The following is a 12576-nucleotide window of genomic DNA, read 5'->3' on the forward strand; positions in this document are numbered from 1 at the left end:
TGGGATGGTTTTAGAGAATGACATAAATTCACCGACATTAACCTGACCTTTGCTTCACTCGACTTAGCCCTACCGTTCTAAGTCATATTTGTCTTTCTAAACTATGACTCTAATATCTTTTTCATATTCTGGCGCCTTTTAACGTAGTGCAAATTGACACGGCGTTTCGTTGTCTCCTGCAAAAGCAGCAAAACGCTTATACCACCTCCCGTTTAAACTGAAGAAGAGTTCTTGAAGTGGAACGGACATAAATAACAGTGGCAGGGACCAGGCACCCCGTGTAATATTTGCATACCTACCCCCTTCTTAGTTCTAACTAACAGCCATCATTCTTTAGGGCCTAGCGAGTCCTATTAAGTTTTATAGTTTTATGGCTAAACGATTCTCTCTCTCTCTCGTACTCTGTACACCAGAATCATTGGTCACTCGGAATTTACTCTGTTTCAATGCCTTTCCTTAAATATTTACTTAAGCCTTGGTGTAAGATAAATTCGGCTTGATCCCTGAATACATCTAGATGAGCGAAATTCCACGCACCATCTCATAAACACATTTCTCTCTCTCTCAGTCCTATATTTAAAATTTTCTAGGACTTTCCAGGAAGAGATTGAGAAATACCTCAACTCAATATTTAGGCCTAACGAATATTTTTTTTTCTTCAGTTTTTCGATTTCTCTACTTGGCCCTTTAAAACTTCTTTTTTGGGGGGCTTCCTGACATAACGGGCCACCCACTGCCTCTCTTTGAGCTGACTTCTTTCTCTCTGTTTCTTTAGGTTGGTAGGAACAGCTAGATTCTTGAGTTAACTGTGTCAAAGACTACAGGGCTTGTTTTTTTCAACTTGACCCGCAATAATAATTCCTAAGAAAAATTTAGACAAAAACCTGATTCTTCTACTTTGAATTTTTTTTCAGTCACTACCACCGTGACTTTGAATTTTTTTTTTAATTTTTTAAAGAGCGTTTCCCATCGTCTGACTCTCTAAAATTTTCCACCACACTTGATTTGAATTTTATTTATATAAACATGAATTTGTAGAATTTTTTTAATGAATATTTCGCTAAAAAACTTGACTGATTTCAAGCTTCATTCTTATTAGTCCCAAATTGAAAGTCATAATTTAATTTTCATGGGAAAAAAGGAATAAATTCTTGATCAGAAGGCTGATAAATTATATTACGATAAAAGATTACGGCTTTATTGAAAAAAATAAAGAAATCTTTTACGATTGATGGGCCAAGCCAACCTAGCTAGCTCCGTCCGTATTTTATGAAATTTAAATTTCATCTAAAGGTTAAATTCTAAATGGAAGGGGTTACTTAATTCAAAGATGAACAGTACCTTCGTGATTGAAGTATTTTCAGTACGTTCCTTTGAGTGATGGTCAGGTAGACAAATAAGAAAAAAAAATCAATCAATATTTTTTTAACCCTAATTTCAAAAATAGTTTTCAATAAAATTTAGACAACCTAGCCTATATCAAAAGAAACTATTGTTTATATTAAACGTTCAATACAACCGTTTACTTTGGTTTAAGGTTTCTATTTATTTTTATTTTTGAAGTCCATAACTCGAAGACACCAACCTATTTTGCTCTAGTACGCTTTGTTTACTTTAAAATAATTACTTGATGTTATGGACTTTTGATATTAGAGATTATCATGGTTTCAAAATCTAATATTCCAATTTTAAATGACCTTTTCCGTCTTAGAGAAAAAAGATATTTAAATTCAGGGTTCAAAGGATTTTTAAGAAAAAATATCCTCTTAAAGATATTTTCCTCAATTGATTGGAAACTTTTGACAAATAATGAGGTAAAAACGTATATCAATCACTATCATTTTGGCTCATAATTGAATTAAAGTATTGTTGTTAAGGTTTCTTTGCAGTTATTTTTCTTTACTAAGGATATTCAGTAGCCTATTTTTATTTAAAAAAATACTCCTTTCAAATTTCTATAAAAAAATAAAATATATAAACTTTAAAAATGTAAAAAAGAAATATTTGGTTCATCATGGTGAGTAGATAGAAAAAGACAGTTTTGCCGGTGAGATGGTACTGTTGGTACAGTTGGTACTGTTGGTACAGTTGGTACTGTCGGTACCGTTGGCGTCGTTGCCGCTGTTGGCGCCTGACACCAAGATGGCGTCCTCACGCCAGATTTTTCGGCGGGCAAACCAGGGGAAAGCTTGACACCATGTTGACTTTGTGAATGGCGTGGAAATTTTCAATTTCGGCGGGAAAACCAAGGGAAAGCTTGACACCATGTTGACTTTGTGAATGGCGTGGAAATTTTCAATTTCGGCGGGAAAACCAGGGGAAAGCTTGACACCATGTTGACTTTGTGAATGGCGTGGAAATTTTCAGGGATAATTCCATGACGTGGGCGGGGAAATTAAGAAAATCAGGCGTCATGTTAACTTTTGGCGTTGTGGTCGGTGATGAAATATACATGATAGGACGTGTGATAGGATGGTATAAAAGACGGGGTAGGCTTAAAGATAAGGTACAACTCTCCAAGCCTTTCTCCAAGACGACGTATATTAACACTTTGCGACTTTCCAGGACATTTGAAAAATGTAAGTACAATTCATTTTTACTTAAATCTTAGTGTTATAGTTAAACCCATTACCCTCTTAACATATTTAATGTATCTCTTCAGGGATAACACCCACATGTTCGAGCTTTCCCACACCAAATCATGCAGCATTACACCGGACTGCAAGGTTAGACTCGGAATGACCGACGAGTCCACTGGGATCTCGCTGAGTGAAGCCGAATACCTTCAACTTTACAATATGCGTGATGTGGTCAACAATTTCTTCGAGAGGGATGATGTCGAACCCAGCACCCACTTCTTCGATGGATCGGAGGAGAGACGCATTCAACTCGTTACCTATCAGGAGAGGAAAATGCTGAACATCAGACAGATGGTACGGGGTAAGGGGGCGGACTACGCAAACCTCTACCCGACCAAGACGGGATTCGCCATAGGCCCATATTTATGGGAAAAATTGCTGGGAGTACACGTCCAAATAATAACGTTCATCGCCGAGGCAAAAAGGGTGGATGCACTCATCAGGGAAACGGTCACCCAACAGCTGACCGACCTCATCGCTGGCAGCTGTAATGGATGTCTAATCGACCACCCCTCGCAACTGGAACATGACTGTATCATGGAGGAATGGAAGGACCGAGTGGACATGCATTATTGTAACGCCGTGTCGAATTTAAATTTAGAATTAATACTTAACCCCCTTAATAATAAAACATTTCTAAGTACTACATTCTGTAAGCAAATGCTTTCCGCGAATGTGTTGAATGCTAAACAATATTTATAGAATCCTGAATAAAATATGATTGAATGATATGTGTTTCTAATTAATGTATGTAGGTTTATATAATATTCTAAGCTCATTTTTTAATTATTGGTAAGCCTATTTTAAATCTTATCATCATATTTTCTCTCAAACCGATAAAAGAAGCATCATAGTTTTAACTGATAAAGGGTTAAATTTTCCATGGGGCGAACAAATTAGTTTAGAAAGGCAGATATTCCGTATTGATTTAAAAGAAATTTTACAATTTCTTTCGATGGGTAAGTAAATATTTCCCCTAAACGTCGCACAAATATCGGAAGATGGCAATCTTTTATCCAACAGACAGATATTGCGAAGATATCAATCCCTCTTCCCACGCGCATGTTCAAGTATCAGATAAAAAGTATGGAAACGTGCCTCTAATCATGTCTGGTAAACAATAGTGCAAAACGGTTATATTGATTGGAAAAATTGTAGAAATGGGTAAAACCATGGGAGAAACCCATTTCAGCGCATTAATCATGCATTCTACGACTAAAGTAAACTAAATATCAGTATAAAAGCGCCTTCCCCCTATACGCTAGAAGATACTTTGTCTTTAGTCTATGAAGTTCCCACCGAAATTCTAGAGCTGTTCCAAAAAGTATTTTTAAATACTCTGCTCCCGAAAGGACATCAAAATTGTACGCACAAGGTAAGATTTTTTTTCAATTCACTTCATTAGAAACGCAGTATTTTGTAGAGGGTATAGTTCTATTATTTTTCCTCCTGAAATGATAGAATCAACCGTTTAAAATGGTGATGTGCGATATTTGCGGACGTAAATATATTCAAAACCAGAGTCTTTTAAGACATAAGCGGGAAAAGCATCGAGGAGTCACTTTCCCATGCACCGTTTGTTCGTCTACATTTACTAGACGTGCTACGTTACAGAAGCATTTAGCTTCCCATAATTCCCCCACTCAACGGAGGGTTAAAAAACAAAAAGTTACGCACCCCTCCCCAATTCCGATTGCCTCGACCTCGACGTATAACGCCCCTCCCGTGCCGAATGTCTACTCTCTTTCGGACGACGCTAGTGGAGCGCGGTCCGTTCCTCTCCCAGACGAACTAGGTGAGCTGTCCGAAGGACAGAACCAAGCCTTGCCTGATCCGATGGACCAGGAAGATGTTCCTTTGCATGTTGCTCGTGAGGTGCCGAACGTTCATTCTCAAGACTCGCTGGATGACCTGAACGACGAGGAAAACCAAGCCTTGCACGCCTTGATGGACCGAGAAGAGAGTACCATTCTTAAAGGAGGGAATCAACCCGAGGATATCGCGTTGACCGACACCTCACCCGGTAAAGTGTCCTGCTACATTTGCTTCAAACGGTTCGACAACCAAGACGAATTGAATGTTCACGTTCCGGAACACTTTTACGACCCGGACGAACTGCCTGACCTGACAAGACAAGACAATCAAGACATTCATAACCTGATGGATAGAGAAGAGAAGGAGGATCCCGTACCCGATGAACCTCCTCCCGACGAACTGGAAGAGCTAAACGTATTGGCTAACGCTATCTTCTGCGCCAGATTTACACCCGCAAGGGTGGAAACTGACGTAGATCGGTATATTCAAAGACATAGATTAGCTATAGAAAACTATCTAAGAAACAAACTAGCATCGGATAAAGGTATAAAGTGGTACCTAACAGTTCGCGTCCGTTACACGCGCGAGCTAGGAAATTCAGAACAGGATGTGGAATGTCTAATATACCATAGAACACGGAACCTTATTATTTTAAATCCGGGTATTATTCCGGAACAAATTGACTTGGGAGTACTAACTTTACGTCGCTTAATCGAAGAATTTGAGGGAAGAGGTAGTGGTTGGACTCTCGATAGAATTTTATTCCTACAAGTTAATATAATATCTTACATGCCACTACACGGGGGTACGTATTTCGCAACCCCTAAAAAGTTAGCTTCTAAACTGGCCATTCTTAACATTAAAAACACGGACAATAAATGCTTCCTATGGTCAGTCTTAGCGCATTTACACCCCGTCAACCGCAGAAATCACCCCAATGACGTCGAAAAGTACGTGAGATACCAAGATGAACTAGACACATCGGCAATCACATTCCCCGTTGAAATAAAGGAGGATGCGTTAAAAAAGTTCGAGCGAGATAACAATCTATCGATCAATATTTTCGGCTATGAAAACGAGATATTTCCGCTGCGTGTAAGTTCGAACAGGGTGGACGTACCTCGTCAGATAGACCTGTTATTATTAACAGAGGGGGAGAAGAAGCACTTTTGTTTAATTCGAAGCTTGAGCCGACTCATGTCGGATTTCACGAAACATGACGGAAGGACTTATTATTGCCGTTACTGCCTTCACCGATTCTCCGGTACTACTAATGCCGAGCAGAACCACAAGGAACACGTTAAAGAGTGTAGTATACATGGTCCCCAGAAGATTCGCATGCCGGTAAAGGAACCCATCCTAGAATTTAAAAACATCGCCTGGGAGCAAAAAGTAAGTAACTTTAACTAACACGTTAAGAAAAAAAAAAATGCAGATATTAATAAGTTTTCTATTTTCTATTCCGTCAGGTTAAATTCGTCATTTACGCCGATTTTGAGTCAGTTCTCGAAAAAATACATAGGTGTGATCCGGACGCCAACCTCTCTTCAACCACCAAAACCTCGCAGCACATTGCCTGCGGATACAGCTACGTCATTGTTGCACATGATGGAACAGTGTCGAAACCCGTTACGTACCGGGGCATGGACGCTGCTGAAAGTTTTTTACAAAAACTTCTACTCGAAGATGAAATTATCCAGAGAAAACTAAAGGACAACACGCCCATGAATCTGACTGACCAGGAAGTAGCGGATTTCGTTTCGGCTCAAGTCTGCTACATATGCGGGAAAGAGTTCACCCCTGATAACCACAAAGTGAGGGATCACGATCACACGAATGGAGCCTACAGGGGTGCGGCCCATAATTCGTGTAACCTCAAATTGAAGACGCCGAACTTTGTTCCCGTCTTTATGCATAATCTCTCCCGATACGACTCCCATCTCATAATGGACAAAATTGGACTAATTAAGGACCGGGATATCAAGTGCATACCCACCAATTCCGAAACCTACATATCGTTTTCTTTGGGCAATCTACGCTTTTTAGATTCAATCAGGTTCATGCCGGCTTCTCTCGAGTCTCTAGTTTTCAACTTGAGTCGAGGAGGAGCGGACAAGTTTAAATGCTTAAACTCTGTCTTCAAACCCGAGGAGGTGACGTACCTGTTGAGGAAGCAGGTATACCCTTACGATTACTTTGACGATGAGAGGAAATTCAGCGAGACGGAGTTGCCACCTAAAGAAGACTTTTTCAACACCTTGACTGATGAAGGGGTTAGTGACGAGGATTATTCCCACGCTCAAAAGGTTTGGGAGGAATTCCGAATCGCTAACCTCGGCGAGTACCACGATTTGTATGTGCAAACCGACGTTCTACTCTTAGCGGATGTGTTTGAGAACTTCCGGGCTATGTGTTTAGAGTACTACAAGCTAGATTGCGCCCACGCCTTTACCGGCCCCGGGTTCGCTTGGCAAAGCGCTCTACGTATGACCGGGGTAAAATTGGAACTATTCCTTGATCCGGACATGCATCTATTCATTGAGAAAGGAATTAGAGGGGGTGTATCTCTTATTACACATAGGTTAGCGGTAGCCAATAATAAGGATATCCCCGAAACCTACGACGCTGCCAAACCTAGTTCCTACATCACTTATTTAGACTGTAATAACCTTTACGGTACGGTCATGTGTCACCACCTGCCTATGGGTGGCTTTCGATGGTTGCACCCGTGCCAGGATTACACTCGAGAAATTATTCTTAACCATCCCGACGACGATTCCCAGGGATTTATTTTAGAAGTAGATCTCGAATATCCTGATAATTTACACGAGGAACATAATTGCTATCCCCTAGCCCCTGAAAAGCGAGTTGTTAAAGTGGACGAACTATCACCCTTTTCGGTAGATCAATTAAACAAACTAAATCTTAAGATAAAAGATAGCCTCCCTAAACTAATACCGACGCTTTACAATAGAGAGAAATATGTCCTACACTACCGGAACCTTAAGTTCTATCTCTCATTAGGGATGAAATTGGGGAAAATCCATAAAATTCTCACTTTTGAACAGGGGGCGTGGTTAAAACCCTTCATAGAATTTAATACAGAGAAAAGGAAGCAAGCGGTCAACGCTTTTGAAAAAGACTTTTTCAAGCTTTGTAACAACTCTGTGTTTGGGAAAACCATGGAGAATCTCCGCAACCGTATAAATTTAGATCTCGTACAGACTAGGGAGCGCGCCATTAAAAAAGCAAGTTCACCTACATTCCAAAGATTTACCGTATTCAAAAACGACTTGGTCGGGATTCACGCACTGCATAAGGTCTTAACCTTAGATAGACCTATTTACACAGGGTTCGCTATCTTAGATTTGTCAAAGTTGATTATGTACGACTTTCATTATTCTAGAGGGCCGGTAGGCCCTTCTAGATAAGAACCCACACCCTCCCGTAATGTTAAAGAAATAATTCACAGATTTTAGGCTTAGCGTCCCATAGAAAAAGCATGGGATTTTTGGTGGTCCACTCCATCGAATAACTCAGAAACTACTGCGAAGTTAAGGTTCGGAACACTTTTGAATTATCAAGCAAGTATTAAATGTTGAACTTCTGAAGTTTGATTAAGAACAATTAAGTCTAAGTATTTTATTTTAAATAATTTATAAATCATGGTAAAACCGTTAAATATATTACACTGTTTGCATAGCATTTTATTCAGCCTCCATCGGGTTTGTGGCGCGTAGGATAACGCGTCTGCCTATGAAGCAGAAGATTGCAGGTTCGAGTCCTGGCAAGCTCGTTGTTTATTTTTACAGATCTTTTATTCAACTTAAATGAAATAATCCTATAAATACAATGTTTAGATAATTTTTTGTTACGAAGTACGGGCTTGTGGCGTAATGGATAACGCGTTTGCATTCGAGGCAAAACATTGCAGGTTCGAGTCTTGGAAAGCTCGTTGTCCATTTTTGATGAAGAATCTTAGTATATACAAGGGAAAATTCTTAAGTAACAAATTTTCAATGAAATGTGCGCGTGCTGGCGCGTGGTTTAGACATAACTTTTTTTTAAATCTATACAGAAAGGTCAACTAAACTTAATTGAGTCACTAACCGCCTTTTCATATGAAATAAGTTACCACCCGCCTATCTATGGTGAATTAATTTACCACCCGCCTACCAATTGTGAATTAATTTACCACCCGCCTACCAATTGTGAATTAATTTACCACTCCCCTGCCAAATGATTTAAAATTTTAATCTTTCCCATAAAATAATGAGAGGCACTTGGAGTGAGCCAATATGCTCATGAACATCTTACTGGAACATCGAATTAGTGACGTTTGACAATCATATAATTATTTTTACAATATATTAATACAAATTAAGGCTGAAGGAACAGATATTATATAAAAAAGACTTGGTTTGCCCAAGCCTTAAAAACAAAACGATAAGAGTTTTTCCAGTTGTCTGAAGCGCAGATATTATTTTTTTCTATTGAATTTTAAAGACAATCCGTATTTTACTACTCTGTAGAATTTAATTCAATCACCTGATTTTACTGCTAATGGATTAGTTTCCTATAAATTAATTGAAATAAAAAATTACTTATCTCAGATTTTTCAACAACAACTCCATTTTCCTGAAACATTTTATCATGCATTTATTATGTTGAGGGATATTGTGTAAATTTAATCAAATTAACACTTTCTTTTTTAATTTCGGAGAATTTTCATTTCAAAAAGTTTTAAACACATCAAGTTTTCATGATGTTGTCAACTAAACAGCAACTCAACCAACACTTCTAAAATCTTCCCCACAAGTACTGATATACACAGTTCAATAATTGTGACTGTGCCTAAAGAAGAAACGAACCCCTTCATCAAATATAAGAAAGGTGATAACAGCCCCCTTTGTATTCGAAAAGACCGCATATAATACATTATTAATGAGAGTATTATTTGAAAATTAAAGTACGTTCTCCCTTGAAAAGAAAAAAATTCACGATAAAATGTTTCACGAAAATGGAATCGTTCTTGAAAAATCTGAGATAAGTAATTTTTTATTTCAATTAATTTATAGGAAACTAATCCATTAGCAGTAAAATCAGGTGATTGAATTAAATTCTACAGAGTAGTAAAATACGGATTGTCTTTAAAATTCAATAGAAAAAAATAATATCTGCGCTTCAGACAACTGGAAAAACTCTTATCGTTTTGTTTTTAAGGCTTGGGCAAACCAAGTCTTTTTTATATTAATACTATAAGAGCTAAATATGGGGAAGCCGCCAAACTTCTTTTCACGGATACTGGTAAGTGTTAAATCATGTTTTTCGCGCTTTATCTCCTAACCGCAACTAAAGTTTTTTTTTTCTCTACTCATTACAGACTCGCTGACCTACGAGATATTCACCGATGATTTGCCCAGGGACTTTGCCGAGAGCAAGAATATGTTCGACTTCTCAGACTACCCTCGAGACCATCCATTGTTCAGCGTGGAAAACAAGAAAGTCCTTGGGAAGTTTAAAGATGAGCTCAATGGGACACCTATCCAGGAGTTCTGCGGGTTAAGGCCTAAGATGTACTCCATCCTGTCTGCGAAGGGAGAAAAGAAAACGGCTAAAGGAATCTGTCGCAGAGTAGTCCAGAAGAAGATACGCCACGCCGAATATAAGGAGTGTCTATTACAGCGGGAACTCACCGTAGAGGAAGTGAAAAGAATCGTCAGCCTAAAACATGAGTTGTTTTCCATAAGACAGACGAAACTTGCCTTGAACCCGTGCGATGACAAACGTTACATCATCGACTTACGCGCTGGGACATTATAAAATTAGGGATCAATAAAAGAGAATTTTCCTCCGTGGCATAGCCCGGCTTCTCTCTTGAATTATTTTTGAATTGTGTAACTTAAATATCTTAATAAATAACTTGGAATTGTTTAAATATCTTTCTTGTAAATTTGTATAAACTTGTTCACTTTTTTTTTCTATTTTTTATAAATTTTTGAAATGTTGTTGAAAATAAATATAATTATGTTAAAGTATTCTTATTCAAATTTTTCCTACTCTTTTTCATTTTTCATGTACGAGGAGAAGGGGCCCGGCCTCCCCGCGGGACGGCGCGCGTGTGAATTAATCCGCGCGCGGGATTTAAATATTTCCCCGCGCGCGACGCGTGGTTATCTGTAGAAAAAAAAAAATATTCAAGACTCTGTATTTGTTTTAAAAAAACTTTATTGAAAATCTCTTATACATAAATTCCGATATCATTTTATCATTCGTATCTTTATCAGTTTTAAACTTTGAACAAATATCATACAATTTAATACCTCTACATCTGAACAAAGAAAAATAAATACAATATCCACCACAAGTATTGGAGAAATCTCCTTGAAACTGCTTTGAATTAAAAGTTACCGTAAGACTATTACGTTCCACGAAATCATTAAATTCAAACATGTCGGGAGGGTTTCCAAAACTGTCGAAAAACTCTGTATTTTGCCGACTTGAAAAATATATACAAGTCCAATGCATGCCTTCGGTTTTTGACGAGCCAGTATTTACAATATAGAGTGAAGGGAAAAATTTTACTTTCTGAGGTAGCTGGTCGGCTGCAAAAACACCTCGAAACAGATCTTTGGTGAATTTATCCTTTTGCATAATTTTAGTTATTTGCAGTGTGTCCATTTTTTTTTAATTGTAATCGTAAATAACTGTTCTATTCTTATCAATCTCGATTAAATTCTGAAACTCGGAGTAATATAGAACTGTGATAGTCTTGGGCAGGTCCTTGGCGAATTTTAATTCCAATCGCAGGTTACCGTTCCTTATCAATTGAAATTGAGAAGTTGAACTACTGAGGTCGGCGCTTAAATCAAAAGCAAATATGCAATTCCCATTGGGGAATTCCTCCCGTGAAATGTAATTTCCCTCGTCCAATAACCATTGAGAGGTTTGAGTAAAGAGATTAGTATAAGATCTCATATATTGACCACCAGAAAAGTTTGGGGTAAGAGGTTTATGAGGGACGCTAGCTCCGTCAAGGTACAAGGCAATATGATTTAAATCAAAATGTTGGAAATTAAACGGGGACTTTTTGTATTCACCCAAATAAGCATTCTGGTCTACAAGAGCGAAAAGAACTCTTTTAGGTAGTTGACCCATGAATAAATTATCTCTAACGCATATTTTGGTACCACTGTTAATTGAAAAAGAGTTACATTCCGTGCGAATAATTGGGTATTTCATAGTTGCCAGTTCCAGACATTTGGCATGCGCTACAAGTACTTCCGAGGGTAATTTTACTTTGCGGACATAAAGAGATGCCAACTCGTAAACTACTTTCCATTTAACCGCACCGGCTGCGTGTACGCAGAATTCATTCGGACTTTTGACGAATTTGAATTTCAAATCCGTCATATTTGGAATATATCTAGGTTGTTGACAAAGATCCAAGTGTACAGTTCCTACCATATCGATTGTTCCATTTCTAGCAAAGGCTGCCCTTGTTTTAAATCCATCGTTCTCATCCAACTCGTCAAATTTTCCAGCTGTGTCTTTGTAAAACATGGAACTAGTAAGAAAACTAGTTTTGGCCGGTCCTCCGAATGTCACCGCCGTTTGAAACATGGCCTTGTACGGATAGTTTTGCGGTGAAGGTGTAACCGATCTCTCTTGCGCCGAAAGGTGTACTTCGCTGAAAAGACTATGCAGGAAATTATTTACCGGCCCCACTTTATCAGCAGCAACCGGAATTGTGGTCCCATCGGCCGGGTTAACAATCCTGACTTGGAGATGTAGTAAAGTTCTAGCCGGGTCCACGTATCCGTCGGAACTTCCAACCACGGTAAACGTGATTGTCGAATTTTCATTAATGTTGGATATTGGGCTGAATTCAACCCATTCTCCACTCAGAATACTGGTATTGGTAAGAGGTACGTCGAAAAGTTCGACTTCGCTACTGATTGATCCATTCGAACCAGGGTGGACATGTGTCATTATATTTTTTAGGAAAAAATATCTGGATGTTTAAAGGATGTTGCTTTCCTCTTCCTTGTCACGACTGAACTGACGAGTGATCTAGACCTGCGTTTCCTTTTATTACCATTCCCCGTCATTTTTCGGATTT

General features: G+C 38.6%; 3 protein-coding genes across 5 annotated transcripts; 2 read left to right on the top strand and 1 right to left on the bottom strand.

Annotated features, from left to right (window-relative positions):
- The first annotated feature begins 2165 nt into the window (after positions 1-2165).
- On the top strand, positions 2166-3370 carry LOC149588561 (uncharacterized). Its single transcript, XM_089862541.1, has 2 exons — positions 2166-2579; positions 2663-3370. Coding segments are annotated over exons 1-2 (681 nt in total). The 5' UTR covers positions 2166-2577; the 3' UTR covers positions 3342-3370.
- A 133-nt stretch (positions 3371-3503) lies between these two features.
- LOC149588562 (uncharacterized) lies at positions 3504-10492 on the top strand. 3 transcript variants are annotated; one of them, XR_016379962.1, is made up of 5 exons: positions 3504-4014; positions 4101-5846; positions 5924-8229; positions 8315-9761; positions 9838-10492. XR_016379962.1 is itself a non-coding variant. In XM_089862540.1 (3 exons), exons 2-3 carry the CDS (start codon positions 4116-4118, stop codon positions 7883-7885), a joined length of 3693 nt encoding a protein of 1230 aa, XP_089718666.1. In that variant the 5' UTR covers positions 3504-4014; positions 4101-4115; the 3' UTR covers positions 7886-10492. The 3 variants fall into 3 exon arrangements, 1 of the variants encoding a protein (XP_089718666.1); XR_016379961.1 differs by having other exon boundaries at positions 5924-9761; XM_089862540.1 differs by having other exon boundaries at positions 5924-10492.
- A 649-nt stretch (positions 10493-11141) lies between these two features.
- LOC149588563 (uncharacterized protein F54H12.2-like) lies at positions 11142-12446 on the bottom strand. The gene has a single exon (XM_089862415.1). The coding sequence runs from the start codon at positions 12444-12446 to the stop codon at positions 11142-11144; it is 1305 nt and encodes a 434-aa protein (XP_089718541.1).
- Between the last annotated feature and the right edge of the window lie 130 nt (positions 12447-12576).

This window comes from Phalangium opilio, unplaced genomic scaffold (assembly GCF_054372755.1).
Source record: "Phalangium opilio isolate 3A_F unplaced genomic scaffold, DU_Popi_V2 ptg000540l_1, whole genome shotgun sequence".
In the NCBI taxonomy this organism is placed as follows: domain Eukaryota; kingdom Metazoa; phylum Arthropoda; class Arachnida; order Opiliones; family Phalangiidae; genus Phalangium; species Phalangium opilio.

Excerpts from the sequence above, each read along its gene's own strand:
- LOC149588562 (XM_089862540.1), top strand. The coding sequence starts at position 4,116 with ATGGTGATGTGCGATATTTGCGGACGTAAATATATTCAAAACCAGAGT. Across the intron at positions 5,847-5,923 it reads ACATCGCCTGGGAGCAAAAA|GTTAAATTCGTCATTTACGC; the intron begins GTAAGTAACTTT and ends CTATTCCGTCAG.
- LOC149588563 (XM_089862415.1), bottom strand. The coding sequence starts at position 12,446 with ATGACACATGTCCACCCTGGTTCGAATGGATCAATCAGTAGCGAAGTC.